Consider the following 19,809-nt stretch of genomic DNA (forward strand, 5'->3'; position numbering starts at 1 on the left):
CAAGGTCAAGTAGGTTAGGAATGTCTGAGCATGCCGTTGTGAGGGCATCTAAGGAGCAGGTTTTATGGAATTCGAAGGATTGAGGCTGAAGGGAAATAGGGGGGGTTGGCAGTTGTAATGCAAGGGTGGTTTTAATGATGGAGTGGTCAGACCATGGAACTGCATGGCATGATGGGGAGTGGATAGTGTTAATATTGGAGTTAGTGAAAATAAGGTCTAAGGTGTGGCCGGCCTTATGGGTAGGAGAGTGTATGATTTGTGTAAAGCCCATTGCTTCAAGGGAGGAGATGAAAGCTTCGCAAGCTGGAGATTGCGGGTTTGAGTCAACATGGAGGTTGAAATCGCCAAGGAGAATGGTAGGGAGGTCCAGGGAGAGTGAGTCAGTAAGGAATTCGATAAGTGGAGAGGAGTCTTTCTCTAGGAGTCCGGGGGGGGGGGGGGGGGTGTAGATAAGGCAAATTTGGAGAAAATTTGATTTGAACAAGCCAACTTCGTATTGATTGGGAAGGTTGCATTTTTGGGATGTAAGTTTGAGTTCTTTTTTAGGAGTAGTCCTCCTCTTTTCTTTTTGCGGGGAATAGATAAAATATCATAAATATCAGTGGGAAGCTGATTGATAAGGGCGATATCAGAGGGTTTAAACCATGTTTTGAAACTGAGAAGAGATTTCTGTGGGGAAAGCCATGATTCTGAGACCCGCCCCCTCCCCTGACATCATCGCAAACAGAGCCGGGCAGTTTGAAAGGCGCCAAGCCAGCAGGCGCTTGTGATGGGGAGGGCTACCCACCTGTGCTGATCACCTTGTAACAGCTAACATCCAAGGTAAAAAGACAAAAAAATTGAAAAAACTGTCTTTGAAACTGAGAAGAGATTTCTGTGGGGAAAACCATGATTCTGAGACCCGCCCCCTCCCCTGACATCATCGCAAACAGAGCCGGGCAGTTTGAAAGGCACCAAGCAAGCACCCCTTCGTGCAACCCTTTGTGTTATTTCTTTAATATGCTCCTTGTTATACCTTTTGCTTAATTGTTAAGAACTTTGATTTTGATGGTTTTATTTTTGTAATCTCTTAGCCTCAGGTACAAAAACTTTAGATTGTAAGCCCTTTTAGGGGATAGTGAATTACCTATTGTACCTTATTGTAAACCGATGTGATATCTCTTTTTGAAATGAACATCGGTATATAAAAATCGTAAATAAATAAATAAATAAATGTCTCGGTTATAGCACAGATTTCGGGCTTGGAATCAGTAAGGAGGTCATGGAGTAAATGTGTGGTTTTTTTAAGAGACTGGGTGTTGAAGAGGAGTAGTGAGATTAGGGAGAGGCCTAGGAATTGAGTGAGGGGGGATATCAGAATTAGGAGTAAATCGTCTTTGCAGCAGGGTGGGCGGGTTGGAGGAGGGGAAGAGATATTTTGAGGGGTATCTTCGCTGTTTGGAGATAGGGCAATTACAGTAGAGGGGTGACATTATTGGAGGTATGAGGGCAGAGAATCGAGGAGACAGTGTGTAACAACCAGTAGTAATTTTTTTTAAAGGAGGGGCCAGCAAAGAGAAAGGGAGGGAAGAGAGAAACTGTGAGACAACCAATGATAAACAGCAGTTGGGCAAAAAAAAATAGTTTAGTTTTATTGGTTTTTCTATACCTTCACAACGGTTTACAAACAATTACAAATAGGAAAAATACATTATTTTGTTAAAAGTAATAACAGCTAAACTTAATAAAAGACAAAGAACAGAAAAAGAACAGAACGACGACACCACCTTCGTATGGAAGGAAGGAACTGCCCTCAACCAGACTCCAGAATCCATAATCCTCAAAAAAGGATCCCTACCTGACAAAACTTGAAGTTCCGAGATCCTTCTAGTGGAACAAATTGCCACCAGGAAAACCATTTTAAGGTGAGATCTTTCATAGTAGCCCATCTATTCTCAATGCTACAGAACCAGCCACTGAAATAGTTGTCGTCTTAGTAACAGCTGATATTGAGGCATCCACTTTCAGGACTTGCAAGAGTTCCAGCGTGTCCTCGGACAAAGGATATAACTTATCCATTGGTCTACCAGTCTTCAAGTCAGTCTCCAGAGTAACCCACTCCCTGACCACCAACTTTTTAACGGACTCATGGAAAGGAAAAATCTTCGCTGGACCCCTTAAGCCATCCATGACCGGATCCACATCCTCCAGATCGGACTCCTCCTGCAGAACCTTTATTGCTTAACTCCGCAACTCTTCCCTGTGGAATAGACGAACCACCTTCGGTTTGTCCTCTTCCACAGCTGTAACTTTCCCCAGCCCGTCAACCGGATTCTAACCCCCCCCCCCCCCGCCCCCCAAGGGAAGGATCTGCCTCAGGAGGACTCTTCAAAACCATCAGAGAGGTTGTCCACTGCAGTCACCCGTGAGGGCATCCCAAGGACTCGCCAAAACCCTGGTAGCCCAGAAGCCCCTGAAACCCTGGACTTCTTCCTGGGCTGCGAACCTTCCGACACCTGCTTGGACCCATGCCACCCCCGCAGCTTTCCAGGCCAAATAAGCTTTGTGCAACAACAGAACAAAATCAGCTGAAAAAGAGCTTCCCCCAGGAGGTCCTCTTCCTCCACCGAGTGACCCCCCCCTGGGCCTCTATGGGCCTTAGATTGAACAGGGACAACAGTAGAGGGATAACCCCCTTCCCCCCACAGCCTTCAAAGCAACTGCGAAGGAAGACAAGGTGGCCGCCATTCCCTCACTAACCGGGAATGGATTCACTGCCGCCCCCCCGACGCAGCCAAGAGCCTCCCAGACCTACGCTGCCACTCTGAAGCCGCCACGGTTGTTCCCGAACTGTCCTCTCCCCCAAAGAGGCAGTGGGAACACAGGCCAGTCCGAGAGAATCACACGCGCGACTCACCACACGCAATGTATTTGCAACCGTGCGGCATGCTTCAGCCCACTGAGACCACAAGAGTCAGCTGTCGCCTAAGGGATCAAAGCTGTGAGAGCCTCCAAAGCTGAGCCCCTGTCCGGCATCAGCCCCACTCTGCCATTGAACAACAGGGAATTTAAAAAAACAAACTTTCCTTTTTTTTTTTTTTAAACTTTACTAAAAAGACAAGAAAACATTTCCCCGCACTGAAGAGTGGCAGCAGCTTTCTGCCTCCAGCTAAGAAGGACTAAGCACATTTAAGGGAGACAGAGAAAGGACTAAGCACATTTAAGGGAGACAGAGAAATACTGAGACTGCAAGTGTCTGCAAAACTTTCTGCCTCCAGCTAAGAAGGACTAAGCACATTTAAGGGAGACAGAGAAAGGACTAAGCACATTTAAGGGAGACAGAGAAATACTGAGACGGCAGTGTCTGCAAAACTTTCTTTGTCTCCATCTGCTGGAAGGGAGGCAAAACCCAGAATCTGGATTGATCTGGGTACATACAGGGAACTAATAGAGGAATCATATTATAATCTTTATTTACCTTTACCCTATTGTTTGGTGAATTCTTTCTTTCAGTGGTAAGGCATACCAATTTAGGTTTTGAAATTTTGTAATTTAGATATTACCAAATATGGCTGCAAAATGAAATATTTGATTTTTTTAAGATTTTGCCCTGTTTTGTGCCTGTGGGAAAACCCTTTTCTATGCATCTGGCACTGTATATTATAGGTTGGTGCAAGTAAATACCAGTTATCTTGTTCTAACAGATATTTTTGCAGTGTATCCATTGAAATGTTGAAAGTGGCATGGTGGCTTGTGTGTACAGTTTTAATTATCTTCTGGCCCTTGTTTGCACAGGTATGTCCTGACTGATATTATCGGGAAGGAGGAAGGACTAGGAGTAGAGAACCTAAGGGGGTCAGGCACTATCGCTGGAGAATCATCCCTTGCCTACAATGAGATAATTACCATCAGCATGGTATGTTCTTTTTTTACACTCATGAAACGTTTCAAATAATTGAGCTGTTCTTGCATTTTGCATCTGGCTATTATTTAGATTTTAGCTGTCCTCTTCAGTTCTGGAAAAGTTCCTTATGTGATCCCAGTTGCTGACTGTTTTTCTGCAGGTGACCTGCCGTGCTATCGGCATTGGGGCATACTTGGTGAGGCTGGGCCAACGGGTCATACAAGTGGAGAATTCCCACATCATCCTCACTGGAGCCAGTGCTCTTAATAAGGTAAATTCAGATCTTAATGTTTCTAATTTAGCCACATCAACTCTGTTGTTAAGTGGAAGGGAATGGAGAGACAGACAGTCTGTTGGATAGCCAGAACACCCCAAGATAGCCTATGCCAGCTTTTATTTTGGTTTGTTTAAAAGTAGATTTTTCTTTAGCAGCCAACATTACTTATATAATTCCTAGTCATTAGGTTCTTTTCACACTTGGTTTTGTACTGAACAGCACAGCTAAATGTTGAATTAGCAGCAGATAAAGAATTTCCAGTAGACTCAGTAGTACAATGATAGCCTTGTGAATAACAGCTATTGCTTACTTTCATTTGCAAATTAGTCATAGATTATGGATCCTTCTTATCTACTTGTAATATCTTTATAATGGACAGTTCCTACTCCTTGGAACTAAAAAATCTATTCAAGACAGATTAACAAGACATACAGACAAAAAAAAATTAAAGGCTTTGCATTCAAACAATGAAGCCACGATTGGGTAGAACTAGACCAGTTGGTTTACAGATGGGATTAATTGAAGATGGGGCAACTTGAATGAAACTTTAGGGGATGTGTATAAAAAAAAACAAAACAGGGGGTTCTCTGTACGTACCCGGATCAATCCAGACTGCTGGGTTTTGCCTCCCTTCCAGCAGATGGAGACAGAGAAAAACTTGTAGAGCACCCCCTTTTAACCTGGTGTGCTACCTGCATCTCCTCAGTATTTCTCTGTCTCCAGCAGATGGAGGTGGTGCAAAACCTGCGGTCTTCACCTTTTTTGAGGTGTTAGAAAATCTCTATTAAAAAAAATATATATCTATATAAAATATCAAGATCAAGCAAGACAACAGGTGTGACCTCCCAGGGGGTAGGCAGGTCCCAGCAGGGCCATCCCCCCTGGTCGTAGGGTTTGAAGAGCTGGGGTTGGTGACCCCGCAGGACTCCAGCATGGTAAGGCACTAGGGGTGATTACCGGTAGTCCAGTTCCTCACCCTCAGTCCCGGTCCGATCAGAAAAGAAAGCCTTCTTTTGTTTTGCTGCTGCTGCTACTGCTGCATTTTCTGGTACCAAAAAAAAAAAAAAAGAGGGGAAAAAACAGCGATCGGAGAAATCCGGGTTGGACAGGACAGGTTATTTTTGTTGCGGCAGCGGCAATTACCTGCGGCAGTGCTCAGCCCGCAAGGGCGCACATTTCTCTGGTCCCATCGGCGCCTTCCTCCCTGTCTTTTCATGCTGCATCCGGTGCGCTGTGTGGCCTGCGGCGAGTCCACTTCGTGGCTCTCCCGCTCCAGGCTCTGTCTTCGGTGCCTTCCCGGCAGGGAAAGCACCTCCGATCGGATGCCTAAGTCCCGCAGGGCTACTAAATGTGCAGCAAGTCAGAGCAGTCAGGCCAACCCGTTCCCGCTGTCTTGGAGACAATTGCCGACGCGCAGGCAAGAACATCGGGGGGGGGGGGAGGAATCTCCCGCCCGATCTTTCACCGGTCCCCGGCAGGATCCGGCCCAGGACATTTCGGATGGCGAGCCCGATCCCCTGGTGGGGGGAGGGGGTCAGAACGTCTTTTCATTAGACTTTGTGCTTTTAATTGCAAAAAGCATTCCTGGCTACCCAGACCTAACAGATTGGGGTCTCTCTGCAGGGGCGACCTGAGGGACACCCGAGGAAGGTTCCTAGATGTCCCATGGGTCTCTCCAGGTCAAGAAGATTTGGGGCTCTTCCCTTCCAGGGCACAGGACCCCTCCTGGCCGCCGCGGGCGCTGGTCCTTCAGATGTGTTATCAGTCCCTCCACCCCTTCCTGGGGTGGACCCAGACGAAGACCTGGGCAAGGCATCGCCTTTGGAGGGCAATGATCTGAAAGTGTTTCGCCTGTTTCACAGGGAGGAATTGGACCCGCTCATTCTGTGGGTCTTGGCAGAGCTTGGAGTGGAGCTTCCTCAAGAAGTTCTTCCCCAGGATTCAGTGGATCTGGGATTGCGGGGCCCATCCAAGATCTTTCCTTTTCATCCCATAGTTCAACAGTTGATGACCGGGAGTGGGATGTGCCGGAGGCAGGCCTCAGAGTGGGACGGGCAGTGGACAAGCTTTATCCATTGCCCGAAGAGACTTTGGAGCTTTTGAGGTTTCCCAAAGTGGACGCCTCCGTGTCGGCGGTCACGAAGAGGACCATGATCCCAGTGGCAGGAGCGGCGGCCCTTAAGGACCTCCAAGATAGGAAGCTCAAAGTTCTTCTGAAAAGGATTTTTGACGTTTCGGCTCTGGGTATCCACGCGGCCGTTTACAGTAGCTTTATGCTCCGGGCGAGCCTCCGCTGGGTTCAGCAGTTGTTAACTTCCCAGAACCTCCCGCCTCAGGAATCAGCTCAGGCGCAGCGCTTGGAGGCGGCGGTAGCGTATGGGGCGGATGCCTTATGTGACCTCCTGTGTACTTTCTCCAGGACCATGGCGTCTGCAGTTTCAGCCAGGAGACTTCTGTGGCTACACAACTGGTTGGCCGATGTTTCTTCCAAGGCCCAGTAGAGAAACTTTGCCCTTTAAGGTGAAGTTTCTCTTTGGTGGAGCAGTTGATCAAGTTGCTGGGGGAGAACAAGGTTCACAGGCTTCTGGAGGACAAGCCTAAACCTTTGAGAGGCTTCTCTCCAGCCCACTCTCGTTTTCGGGTACAGCGGAGGTTCCACAGAGCAGGGCACCAGTTTCGGGTCAGAGGCAGTCCACGGGCAGGTTTCAAACCTGGTCTCATTCCTTTCGTGGCTGGAGACCCGCTCGTGACGGTGTCAGTTCCGCACCGCTTGGAGCCAAGTCCACTCAGTGAGATGCGGTTGGCCCATTCCTTGGTTCCCTGGGTGGGAAGATGGCTGTCCGGGTTTTATGAGCAATGGGTCAAGATAACCTCCGATCAGTGGGTTCTAAACCTCATAAAATACGGCTACGTGTTGGAATTTGCTTGGCCTCTCCGAGACCTCTTTCTAGTCTCCCCTTGTGGATCTCGCATGAAAGAACACATCATTCGACAGACCCTCGACTGGCTGATCTGTCTGGGGGCTATAGACCCCGTCCCCCAGGCGGACTGGTCGATGGGACGCTACTTCATCTATTTCATCATCCCGAAAAAGGAGGGGTCCTTACAACCGATCCTAGACCTGAAGAAGGTGAACAGAGCCCTCAAGGTTCCACATTTCCGGATGGAGACCTTGTGCTCAGCCATTGCGGCGGTCCACAGCAGCGAGTTCTTGGCTTCCCTGGACTTGACGGAAGCGTATTTACACATAGCCATCCGCAATGATCAACAGAAGTTCCTTCAGTTTATGATCCTCGGCAGGCATTTCCAATTTTGTGCCCTGCCGTTCGGTCTGGCGACAGTGCCTCACATGTTCACCAAGGTAATGGTGGTCGTGGCAGCAGCTCTTCGGAGGGAGGGTGTGCTGGTTCACCCATATCTGGACAATTGGCTAATCCAAGTGAAGTCGAAAGTCCTTTACAAGACAACGGTCACCAGAGTCGTGAGTCTCCTGGAATCCCTCAGATGGGTCGTCAATCAGGCCAAGAGCAACTTTCTCCCATCTCAGGTGCTGGACTTCTTGGGAGCCAGGTTCAATACCTGCGTGGGGAAAGTGTTCCTCCAGGCGTACCGGATCACCAAATTTTTACAGCTTCCTCTCCCCAAGGTCTGGGACTATTTGCAGGTCCTTGGTTCCATGGTGTCCACCCTGGAGTTAGTCCCATGGGCATTTGCTCATATGAGGCCATTACGGAGCATTACTCTCCCGTTGGGATCCGAAGTCAGAGGAGTTTCAGGTCCCATTACCACTCACAGTGTCTGCCAGATCCAATCTTGACTGGTGGCTGATTTTGTAGCACCTGGGTCGCGGAGTGGACCTCGAGGTTCCTCAGTGAGTGGTAGTGACCACAGATGCCAGTCTATCCGGTTGGGGAGCGGTCTGTCAGTCACAAGCGGTCCAGGGACAATGGTCTTCGGAGGAGGTGAATTGGTCCATCAATCGCCTGGAAACGAGCAGTTCGTTTGGCGCAACAGCTCTTTCTACCAATGGTGCGCAACCGAGCTTTCCGAGTCCTGTCCGACAATGCGACGACGGTGGCCTACAGCAACCATCAGGGCAGCAGCAAGAGTCTGCTGGTAGCCACCGAAGCGGAGCAACTCATGGACTGGGTGGAGAGGCAACTCGCCCTTCTGGCTGCATCGCACATTGCGGGAATCGACAACAGGCAAGTGGATTACCTGAGTCGGCAGAGGATCGATCCCAGAGAGTGGGAACTTTCCGACGAGGCGATGGACCTTGTCGCTCGCAGATGGGGTCTTCCCCCACCTGGATTTGATGGCAAGTCAAAGGAATGCTAAAGCACCTCGATTTTTCAGTCGCAGAAGGGAACACGGGGTGGAAGGGGTCGACGCACTGGTGGTTCCATGGCCGACCACGGTACTCCTCTATGCCTCCCCTCCTTGGCCTTTGGTCGGCAAGATTATTCGCTGGATAGAGATCCACCCAAGCGAAGTAATCCTGGTGGCTCCAGAGTGGCCTTGGCACCCGTGGTTCGCGGACCTAGTCAATCTCGCAGTGGATGGTCCCCTGAGGTTATGTCATCTTCCGAATCTACTGCTTCGAGGCCCTATATTTTTCGACCAGGCAGATCGCTTTTGTCTAGCGGCCTGGCTTTTGAAAGGAGGCAGTTGAGAAAGAGGTTATCTGGAGGTCATGATTACTAACCTTATGCAAGCGCGAAAGCCCTCTATCTCATTGACTTATGTTAGGGTATGGGAGGTATTCGAATTATGGTGTTGGGAGCAGGGCATTCTTCCACATCAATCCTCTGTGGCACAGATTCTGGCATTCTTACAGAAAGGGTTGTCTTTCAATTCCCTTCGGGTCCAGGTTGCAGCCTTGGGGTGTCTCATAGGCAAGGTTCATGGTAGGACTCTGGCATCGCATCCGGATGTGGTGCATTTTCTCCGGGGGGGGGGGGGGGGGGGGGGGGGCGAAGCATTTGAATCTTCCGGTCCATCCTGTTTGTCCGTCCTGGAACCTTAATTTGGTACTTAGGGTCTTGTGTGAAGCCCCTTTTGAAACCCTTAAGCGGGCTACTTTAAAGGACCTCACCCTGAAGACAGTGTTTTTTGTGGCTATTTGCTCAGCTCGGAGGATGTCCGAGCTTCAAGCCCTTTCTTGAAGAAAGGCTTTTTTGCGCATTTCTGATTCTGGGGTCTCTCTTAGGACGATTCCATCCTTGTTACCAAAGGTGGTCTCGTCCTTCCATTTAAATCAGTCTATGGAGCTTCCAGCCTTTTCTCATATTGCTCTAGAGGTACCGCACACTAGGGAGTTGAAGGGTTTGGATGTCAGAAGGGTTCTTTTGCGCTATCTAGAGGTTACAAATTCTTTCCGGGTTTCGTATCATCTGTTCATCTTGTGGAATAGCGCTAAAAATGGGCACCAAGCATCCAAGGCGACCATTGCCCGATGGTTGAAAGAGACTATTCTGCTTACATTTGTCATGGCCGGCCTATCCCTGAGGGGTTGAAGGCTCACTCGTTGCGCTTTCAAGCCACTTCATGGGCTGTGTGTCAGCTAGTTTTGCCACAAGAAATATGCAGGGTGGCACCTGCAAGACTTTACACACTTTTGCTCATCACTACCGTTTGGACGTCCAGGCTCCTGACGTCAACAGCTTTGGAAGCGGTGTTGTTCGAGTGGGACTCTCAACATCCCACCCTGCATAGGGAATCTTTGGTACATCCCAGCTCTGGACTGATCAGGGTATGTACAGAGAAAGGAAAATTGGTTCTTACCTGCTAATTTTCGTTCCTGTAATACCACGGATCAGTCCAGACGCCCTCCCTTTAAGGAGGTTTATCACTCAGTTTTTTTCTTGAGAGTCTGCTCTGATGATTGTTTTTTGCTGAAGAAAGCTACAGAAGAAGTCTTCAGGTTTCTTCTTATTCTGGATTTGGCTTTTTCATTAGTTAGTTTTGTGCTTATTTCGACAATTCCCTGTTTTGTCTTTTGCTTGATCTGCAGTTTTTATTGTTTTCTGCTTTGATACTGTTTATACTGAGGAGATGCAGGTAGTACACCAGGTTAAGAGGGGGTGCTCTACAAGTTTTTCTTTGTTTCCATCTGCCGGAAGGTAGGCAAAACCCAACAGTCTGGACTGATCCGTGGTACTACAGGAACGAAAATTAGCAGATAAGAACCAATTTTTCTATGGGTGGGACAGTGTAAATGGTGTTTTAAATTATGTTCATTATGGGGCGGATTTTAAAAGGCCTGCGCGCGTAAATCCGGAAGGATTTACGCGCGCAGGGCCCTCGCACGCCGGCACGCCTATTTTGCATAGGCCGCCGGCGCTCGTAAAGCCCCAGGACGTGCGTAAGTCCCGGGGCTTTGGAAAAGGGGCGGGGAGGGGGCATGTCGGGGGCGTTCCCGAAACGATGCAGCGTTTCGGGGGCAGGCCCGGGGGCGTGGCGCGGGCCCGGGGCGTGGCACCAACCCCGGGGCGTGGTCGAGGCCTCCGGACCAGCCCCCGGGACCGGCGCGCGCAAAGTTACGCCTGCTTTCAGCAGGCGTAACTTTGCCGACAAAGGTAGGGGGGGTGTTTAGATAGGGCCGGGGGGGTGGGTTAGGGAGGGGAAGGTGGGGGGAGTGCGAAGGAAAGTTGCCTCCGAGGCCGCTCCGAAATCGGAGCGGCCTCGGAGGGAACAGGCAGCGTGCGCTGGGCTCAGCGCGCGCAGGTTGCACAAATGTGCACCCCCTTGCGCGCGCCGACCCCGTATTTTATAAGATACGCGTGTATCTTATAAAATCTAGCGTACTTTTGTTTGCGCCTAGTGCGCGAACAAAAGTACGCGATCGCGTATTTTTTTAAGATCTACCCCTATATATGCAAATTTATATTTCAGATATTTTGACTTTTTTATGTGTACTAACATCTTCTGTGCGTGACATTATTAAGCTGGTGATGCAAATAGACCTGATGGGTCCTATTTTAACATCACTCAGGTTTTTGGGTTGTTTTTTTTTTAAAATAAATATACAGTTTAAGAAAGCAGTGACTGGGAATAAATGCTATTTCTGAAAGCTGAATGACCAAATAAATCATTTGGTGTGTTTTTCAAGTATAGTCTTTGTGTAGGGTAAAGGTGAGAATTGGACCATAATTAATGGTAGATCTTATCTGTAGTCAAAAAGAGAACCTGATGAAAAAGAAAAAAAGCATAAATGTGATGTTGTGCATACTCCTGGGCTGTGGTACTATGAGGAGTGGATTATATTGAACCAGATCTCCCTGGCCAACCTAGTGGCTGAGTGACAAGAAAAGGAATCATTCATTGTGCATTGGTGACACCTCATGGCTGGATTTAGGGTCCCTGATTGTAGTGTTCTGGAGGGAGCCCTTGTGCATGGCCCCTCCAGCTGAGGGTCATCACTAAAATAAGTTGCGAAGGGACAGAAACAGGAGGATGAAGGCTCATGATGCCAGATCCCAACACTGATTCTGATTGAGCTGGAAGACCCCAAGAAGCAGCAAAATGCTGCTAGATCTAAAATAAAAATTCAGATCCCTGTGACATTCTGTAATTGTTCTATTATATTTTATATGTGGAAAATACAAGCTTATTACAAGATTGGGCCAGGGTGAGTAGAGGATGGAAGTAAAATGAAGCTGTCTAGGGATTAGAAGATATGCTGGAAATTTTGCATTTCGTATTTATTTTCCACAGGTGCTAGGTCGTGAGGTTTACACATCAAATAACCAGCTGGGAGGTGTACAGATAATGTATAATAATGGAATATCCCATGTAACTGTTCCAGATGATTTTGAAGGAGTCTATACTATCTTGGAGTGGCTATCCTACATGCCAAAGGTACTACACTGTGCAAATATTTATCTGATTTATTTATCTGATTTTTATATTCTCCTAAGACAAGCAGGATGGTAGTCCTCACATGTGGGTGACATCATCAGATGGAGCCCGGCACAGAAAACTTTTGTCTAGAAACTTTGACTGGCAGATTGACCAAGTCTAAGTTTGTACCTGAGGCAACTGAGGGTAAATTGACATTCCCTGTACGTACCAGGATCAGTCCAGGACACCTGGGTTGTGACTCCGCACCAGCAGGTGGAGACAGAGCAAAACTTGTCGGTGTGAATCACATATGACCCTGTGCCAGCCACAGCCCCTCAGTCTTACTCTGTCTCCAGTAGGTGGTGCAGGTGCAGTCATAGCCCCTGCCTGCACTGATTCTGTTAGTTAGTCAGGTTTTTCTTTGGATTTTTCCTTTCAATTGGATTTTTCTTTTAAATTTGTATTTTTTAGGGAGTGAAGTCCGGTCCGCCCTGCCTCCCAGGGGGGTTGCGAGGTTCTGAGGGGACCACCCCCCTGGTTGAGGCCGCTGCTAGGGTCGAGGACCCGGCTTTCCAGTAGCAGCGCCAGGGGTGACACCGGTGAGCCCGGTTCACTCACCCCTCCTGCAACAGGGCTCCAGGACCGTGGTCAGCGACAAGCGTGTCAAAAAAAAAAAAAAAAGGTTTGGTTTTTTATTTGTTGCGCCGGCTCTCTGTTCTTTAGCGCTGCCGCTCCGGTTTCGTCGGGGGGGGGAGCGCCGATCGCGGGGGGACGGCGCGGATCTTATTTGTGCTTTGGTCATTCGCGTTGCGCTCAGTTTCGCCGCGTCTCGCCACCATGCCTCGTGGTTCTTCTTGCCGGGCCTGCGGCTCGGCGCGCGCGCGGCTCTCGCGGGACGGCCTTTGTGCTGCTTGTGTTCCGGGAGGAGAAGGATCGTCGGGGGCGCCTCGGAGGGCCCGTTCTCGGGCCCGCGCGATCGCCGACGCGTAGCGGTTGCCCCAGCTGAAAGGCAGCAGGACCTTTTCCCGCTCAGCGCGGGAGTGGCGGCCATCTTGGCCACAGGTAGAGAAATTGCGCGGGAACCGGCAGGGGACTCGGCCTTGCCTCCCGCGCTTTCCCCACAGTCGGGGCCTGCCGGGGGGTCGCTCCGGAGGGGTCTCAGTCTCGGGAGGGCTCCGGAGACGATTCCTCAGATTCGGGTTCGTTTTCAGAGGACTTTGCGCTTCTTTTGCGCAAGGTTCTTAAATGTAAGCATAGCTGGCGTAAACGCAAGGGAGCCCCTGGGGGGGGGGCCCTGGAAGGCGCGACCCGAAGAAGCGGAAGGCTAGGGATGTCGAGGGGTCCTCCCGACAGCCCCCGCGGGGAAAGCGACCTCCGCGTAGCGTCCCACAGGAGTCAGATTCGGAATTTTCTTCCACGACGGACACGGATTTCTCCGAGGAGCCCCCGAGGGGGGCCGAGGAGGCGGCGGCGGACGGCTCCTCTCAGCCTGGCGCGGGCAAAGGAGCGCAGTCTGGGGACGGGGATGATCCCAAAGTGGTCCGCCTGTTCCGAAGAGAAGAGCTGTTCCCTTTAATCCCGGCCATTCTTCAGGAGCTAGGGATCGAGGCTCCGCCGGTGGTGGTCCGTCAGGAGGCCAACATGGACCCGGTTCTCCTCGGTCTCACGGGACCGGCAGTGGCTTTTCCTTTTCACTTTTCGTCGACGGATATTTTGTTTAGAGAATGGGAAACGCCGGAACTGGGTCTGAAGGTCAGTAAGGCCATGGATAAACTTTATCCACTCCCTGAAGATGCGCTGGAGATGCTCAGACTTCCGAAAGTGGACTCAGCAGTCTCGGCGGTGACAAAGAGGTCTACCATCCCGGTTACGGGAGCGACGGCCCTCAGGGACATCCAGGACAGGAAGCTGGAAGTGCAGCTTAAGAAGATTTTTGAGGTGTCCGCCCTGGGGGTGCGGGCCGCCATCTGCACTAACTTCGCGATGCGTGCTAGCCTGCGTTGGGCTCAGGTCCTTCAGGCGAATGCTGGTCTGTCACCGGAAGAGGCGTCGCAGGCGGATAGGTTAGAGGCAGCTATAGCGTACGGGGCGGATGCCCTCCATGATCTATTGCGAACCTCTGCCAGATCCATGGTGGCGGCTGTTTCGGCGCGTCGCCTCTTGTGGCTGCGGAACTGGGCAGCGGATGGCTCGTCTAAAGCTCACCTCGGGGCACTGCTGTTCAAAGGGAAGCTGTTGTTCGGCAAGGAGTTGGATGACCTGATGGTGTCCCTGGGTGAGAACAGGGCCTTTAAGCTGCCCGAGGATAGGTCCAGAGCGCGGTCCTCGTTTTCCTCCAGGCCCCGGTTCCGCGGTTCCAGGAAGTCGCGTCCTCCTCGTTCCTCAGGACCCTCGTATAGATCTTCTTCCTCCCGGACCCCTCAGTGGCAGCAGTCCTTTCGGGGGAAGCGGTTCGGTAGGCAGGGAGGAACCCCGGCCGGGGGGGGTCCCAAGGCTTCACAATGAAATACGGTCGGCCCATTCCTCGCCGCGGCCTCTCCACGTGACCCCAAATGTCGGGGCGCGGTTAACGTTGTTTCTCGAGGAATGGGCCAGAGTTACGTCGGACCAGTGGGTCCTCGATGTGATAAAACACGGTTATGCGTTAGATTTTGTTCGTACCCCAGCAGCCAAGTTCCTCGTCTCCCCTTGCAAAGCTCCGGAGAAGAAGGCGGCGGTGCTAGGCACCATCCGACGCTTGGAAAGCTTAGGGGCTATTGTTCCGGTCCCAAGCCATCAGCACGGCGAAGGCCGTTACTCCATTTACTTCATCGTGCCAAAGAAGGACGGCACGTCAAGGCCGATCCTGGACTTCAAAGGCGTGAACAGATGTCTGCACGTCCCTCACTTCAAGATGGAGACGATTCGTTCGGTGATTGCTTCGGTGCGGCCGGGCGAATTCTTGGCTTCCCTCGATCTCACGGAGGCGTACCTTCACGTGGGAATTCGGCCGGCGTTCCAGAAATTCCTGAGGTTCTGCATTCTGGGGCGGGCATTATCAATTCTGGGCGCTACCGTTTGGTCTCGCGACAGCTCCTCGCACGTTCACGAAAGTGATGGTGGTAGTGGCGGCGCAGCTGCGGCGCGAAGGCTTCCTGGTTCATCCTTACCTGGACGATTGGTTGATTCGCGCAAAGTCCGAGGCCCAGTGTCAGCGGGCAGTTGCCAGAGTCCTACAGGTCTTGCAGTCTCTAGGCTGGGTGATCAATTTTGGCAAGAGTCAGCTGGTCCCGACCCAGACCCTAGAATACCTAGGAGCGGTCTTCAACACGAAACAGGGCAAAGTGTTCCTATCCCAGAGACGCAGGTGCAAGCTGCAGGCTCAGGTGCGGAGGTTGCTGTCTCTTCACAGTCCTCGAGTCTGCGATTATCTGACTGTCCTGGGCTCCATGGCTTCCACACTCGCCCTGGTTCCCTGGGCGTTCGCTCATCTGCGGCCGTTGCAGTCGTCCTTACTATCCCGATGGAAGCCGGTCTCGGAGGAGTTTTTCCTGCCTCTTCCACTCGAGGGACATGCGAGATCCAACCTACACTGGTGGCTCGATTCCCAGCATCTGTCCTGTGGAGTGTCCCATCTGGTAACCGATTGGACGGTGGTGACCACGGATGCCAGTCTCTCCGGCCGGGGAGCGGTTTGCCTCGGGCGGTCGGTCCAGGGCCTTTGGTCAGCATCTCAAGCCCAGTGGTCTATCAACCGCCTAGAGACCAGAGCAGTCCGTCTGGCACTAATGGCTTTCTTACCGTTGGTACGGGGAAAGGCGGTCCGAGTGTTATCGGACAACGCAACCACCGTGGCCTACATCAATCGTCAAGGAGGGACGAGGAGTCCTCAGGTGGCTGTGGAGGCGCAGCTCTTGATGTCCTGGTCGGAACACAATCTCAGCAACATCGCAGCCTCCCACATTGCCGGGGTCAACAATGTTCAGGCGGATTTTCTCAGCCGTCACCACCTCGATCCCGGGGCGTGGGAGTTGGCGGACGAAGCGTTTCGGCTCATCTGCCGGACGTGGGGGGTCCCCCACATGGATCTGATGGCCACGTGGCACAACGCGAAGGCTCCGCGATTTTACAGTCGGCGTCGAGAACGAGGAGCAGAGGGCATCGATGCGCTGGTGCTTCCGTGGCCGACGGACATACTGCTGTACGTGTTTCCCCCGTGGCCGATGATAGGCAAGATTCTGCGGCGCATAGAATTGCATCCGTACAATGTGATCTTGGTGGCGCCGGAGTGGCCACGTCGTCCGTGGTTCGCAGACCTCGTACAGTTGTCGGTGACGGCTCCCATTCGTCTCCAGGGGTTCGCGGGGCTCCTACGTCAGGGCCCCGTTTGTTTGGAGGATGTGGATCACTTCTGTCTCGCGGCATGGCTTTTGAGAGGAATCGCTTGAAGAGAACAGGTTACTCAGATGCGGTGATAGCCACGTTGCTGAGGTCCAGGAAGCAGTCTACGTCCCTGGCTTATGTCCGTGTCTGGGCGGTTTTTGAGGATTGGTGCGTGACGTGGGAGGTGGATCCCACTTCTGCTTCGGTTTTGGATATCCCAACGTTTCTTCAAGCCGGTCTGGCCAAAGGCTTGGCGTGCAGTTCGCTACGGGTCCAGGTGGCGGCGCTTGGTTGTTTGCGGGGTGATGTCCGAGGAACCTCCCTGGCCCTACATCCGGATATCTCCCGTTTCCTTCAGGGGGCTAAGCATCTCCGCCCTCCTTTGCGTCCCCCCTGTCCATCTTGGAACCTTAACTGGGTTCTATCCGCCTTAGGCTCGGCCCCGTTTGAGCCCTTGAAGCGTGCAACTACTAAGGACCTTTCGTTGAAGACGGTGTTTTTGGTGGCGATTGCCTCGGCATGGCGTGTTTCGGAGTTGCAGGCCCTGTCCTGTAGGGAACCGTTCTTGCGTATTTCCGATAGCGGAGTGTCCTTGCGGACGGTGCCGTCTTTTCTGCCTAAAGTGGTGTCGTCTTTTCATGTAAATCAATCAGTGGAGTTACCCGCGTTTGCGGTCGGGGAGTCCACTGATCCCCATTCAAGGGAACTGCGGAAGTTGGACATGCGAAGGTCCCTTCTTCGTTACTTGGAGGTCACTAATCCGTTCCGAGTCACAGACCATCTGTTCGTTTTGTTCTCGGGCCCAAAGAAAGGGGCCGCTGCGTCCCGCACGACTATCGCCCGTTGGCTCAAGGAGGCCATTGGCTCGGCGTATTTGCTGCGGGGAAAACCGATTCCAGTGGGTCTTCGGGCTCACTCGACTCGTTCTCAGGCTGCGTCCTGGGCGGAAGCTTCTCAGATTTCGCCTCAAGAGATTTGCAGGGCGGCTACCTGGAAATCATTGCATACTTTTATCCGGCACTACCGGCTGGATGTCCGGGCTACTGATTCCGGGGGTTTTGGAGAGAGGGTGCTCCGAGTGGGACTCTCTGCTTCCCACCCTCGGTAACTTAGCTCTGGTACATCCCAGGAGTCCTGGACTGATCCTGGTACGTACAGGGAAAGGAAAATTAGTTTCTTACCTGATAATTTTCGTTCCTGTAGTACCAAGGATCAGTCCAGGATCCTGCCCGCAGGGCTTCGCTGAAGTAACGGAGAGTCCGCTCATAATTTTCTTAGTTCTTCTGATCGCTTGTTTAGCTCTCCCGGTTGGGGAGCCCGGTTCCGCTTGGAGTTCTGGTGTTAAATTTTGGGTTGGAAGTGAGTTTTCCGGTTTGTTACTTAGTTGAGATGCTACTTTGACATTACGTAAGACTGAGGGGCTGTGGCTGGCACAGGGTCATATGTGACTCACATCGACAAGTTTTGCTCTGTCTCCACCTGCTGGTGCGGAGTCACAACCCAGGTGTCCTGGACTGATCCTTGGTACTACAGGAACGAAAATTATCAGGTAAGAAACTAATTTTCCTGTATGCCATCAAAAACAATTGCACTTCAATTCGTGTGTTTTGTTTTGTACTTGGAGTATTGAAATAGATGCAAATTGGGTGCCTGTTAATTCTGTATTCATTGGCTTTCCTGTCTGGCTGCTCTACAAAGCAATGGCTACTCTTGAGAAAGAGATACGGGAACAGTGAGGCTGGCTATATGACTCACCAGAAAATTTATTCTGGTAATTCGGTTTCAAAATGTGCTATTTTCAGCAATCTGGAAAAACTTGTAATTTTAAAACTTAGGTAATGTTTATGGGTCCTCTGAAAACTTTGGGGGGTTGGGGTCCCTAGAGTTCCTCTGGCAGAGTAAGCAAAAAGAATGCTGATGTTCTGTTGCAGACAGTAGTGCAGGGAGCACTTCCTGTGGAATTGAAGCACATTAAATTAAGTCATGTTATTTTGTATTTTTAGTCCATAATAATGTAAGATGTGCCGTGCTAGGTTAGACAAATGGTCAGTGGGAGAAGTGGTACTTGAACTCTGGTTTTCATTGTTCGCAGATCATTGCTGTAACTACAAGCCCACTTCTTTCCCTAAATGCACAAGAAAGTCGGAAAAGATTCTGTGATAAGAATTTAATAATAATAAAAAAAATACCTATGCATTTTAATGAAGAAATTAAAAATAAGGAAGGCCTGTATTCTCCATTTGGTCTAATGTGGTTGGAACTCTGTGGCAATACTCTAGATGAGGTTCACTGAATATTATGTTCATTTGTTTCCTTTCTTAAAAATGCTTGTGTTTTGTTTCCCAAAATTGAATTTGTCTGTCTTTTTTTCTCAGGATAAACGTAGCCCTGTCCCTGTCATCACTTCCAAAGACCCCATTGAAAGAGAAATCGATTTTGTCCCTACAAAAGCTCCCTATGACCCCAGATGGATGCTGGCTGGAAGACCACACCCCAGTAAGCAGTATAAAAAAAACTCCATTAAAGAAAAAAATGTTTTCATCAATTTCTTCCTTAAAAAAACAAACTACATATAGTCCTCAGCACATCAGCTTGTCTACTTCTTAGTCTCTTTCTCCCTGTTTTTATCATATTCTTGGTTCTCCTTTTCTTTCCCACAGCTCTTTTGTAGCTATCGGGCCGAAACAGTAAGATGCGGTAGAAAGAGGTGCGTTAGGGCCAAGCGCACCCGCGTTTGCCGCACACACAATTCGGATCACATACCGCTCAATACTCTATTTAAATGGCATGCAAATGCAAGCCGCGCCCAACGTGCGTCCATGAAGCGCAATCCATTTTACTGTATAGGCGCTATACAGCGCCTATACAGTATCCTGGGTGTGCTGGTACCTGTCATTTCAAATGACATTTGAAATGACAGGTACAGGAAGTGGATCCCAACTTTAACCAAAAGAAAACCTAAAAACCTAAAATCCCCTCCTCCCGAAGCAAGGCGCAGGGCGAAAAGTGACTCGACATGTAAAGTATTGTGAATAAGTGTAACCAAAGTTAACTTATTTTTTCTTTCTTTCAGCCCTCTCTGCCCTCCTCCGGAGGCGCACACCACGGCTCCCTACCTCCCGGGGGCAGCCGGCGGCGAAAGCGGCTTCCAGCGGCCCCCGCCGGCGAAGACGGATGAACGCACGCCCGTAGTGCACGGGCGTTCAAGCCAGCGAAAGCACATGAACGGGCGTGCGTAACGTCACGGTGTACGTTCATACGCTTCGCTGGCTTGAGCGCCCAAATTGACGGGCCCCTAAGTCAGCGAAAGCGTATGAACGTACGCCTTGACGTCATGCACTTCGCTAGCTTGAGCACCCGTGCACTATGGGCGTGTGTTCATCCATCTTCGCCGGCGGGGGCCGCTGGAAGCTGCTTTTGCCACCGGCTGCCCCCGGGAGGCAGG

At 50.8% G+C, this 19,809-nt stretch overlaps 1 protein-coding gene across 1 annotated transcript in view; it reads left to right on the plus strand.

The window, feature by feature from the left end:
* LOC115100985 (acetyl-CoA carboxylase 2-like) overlaps positions 1-19,809 on the plus strand; it is a 982,255-nt gene that overhangs the window by 730,334 nt on the left and 232,112 nt on the right. The window contains 4 exon segments of the mRNA XM_029620121.1: positions 3,775-3,895; positions 4,044-4,154; positions 11,877-12,020; positions 18,740-18,860. Of these exon segments, the coding sequence (XP_029475981.1) occupies positions 3,775-3,895; positions 4,044-4,154; positions 11,877-12,020; positions 18,740-18,860 (497 nt within the window).

The sequence above is a fragment of the Rhinatrema bivittatum genome, chromosome 11 (genome assembly GCF_901001135.1).
Source record: "Rhinatrema bivittatum chromosome 11, aRhiBiv1.1, whole genome shotgun sequence".
In the NCBI taxonomy this organism is placed as follows: Eukaryota; Metazoa; Chordata; class Amphibia; order Gymnophiona; family Rhinatrematidae; genus Rhinatrema; species Rhinatrema bivittatum.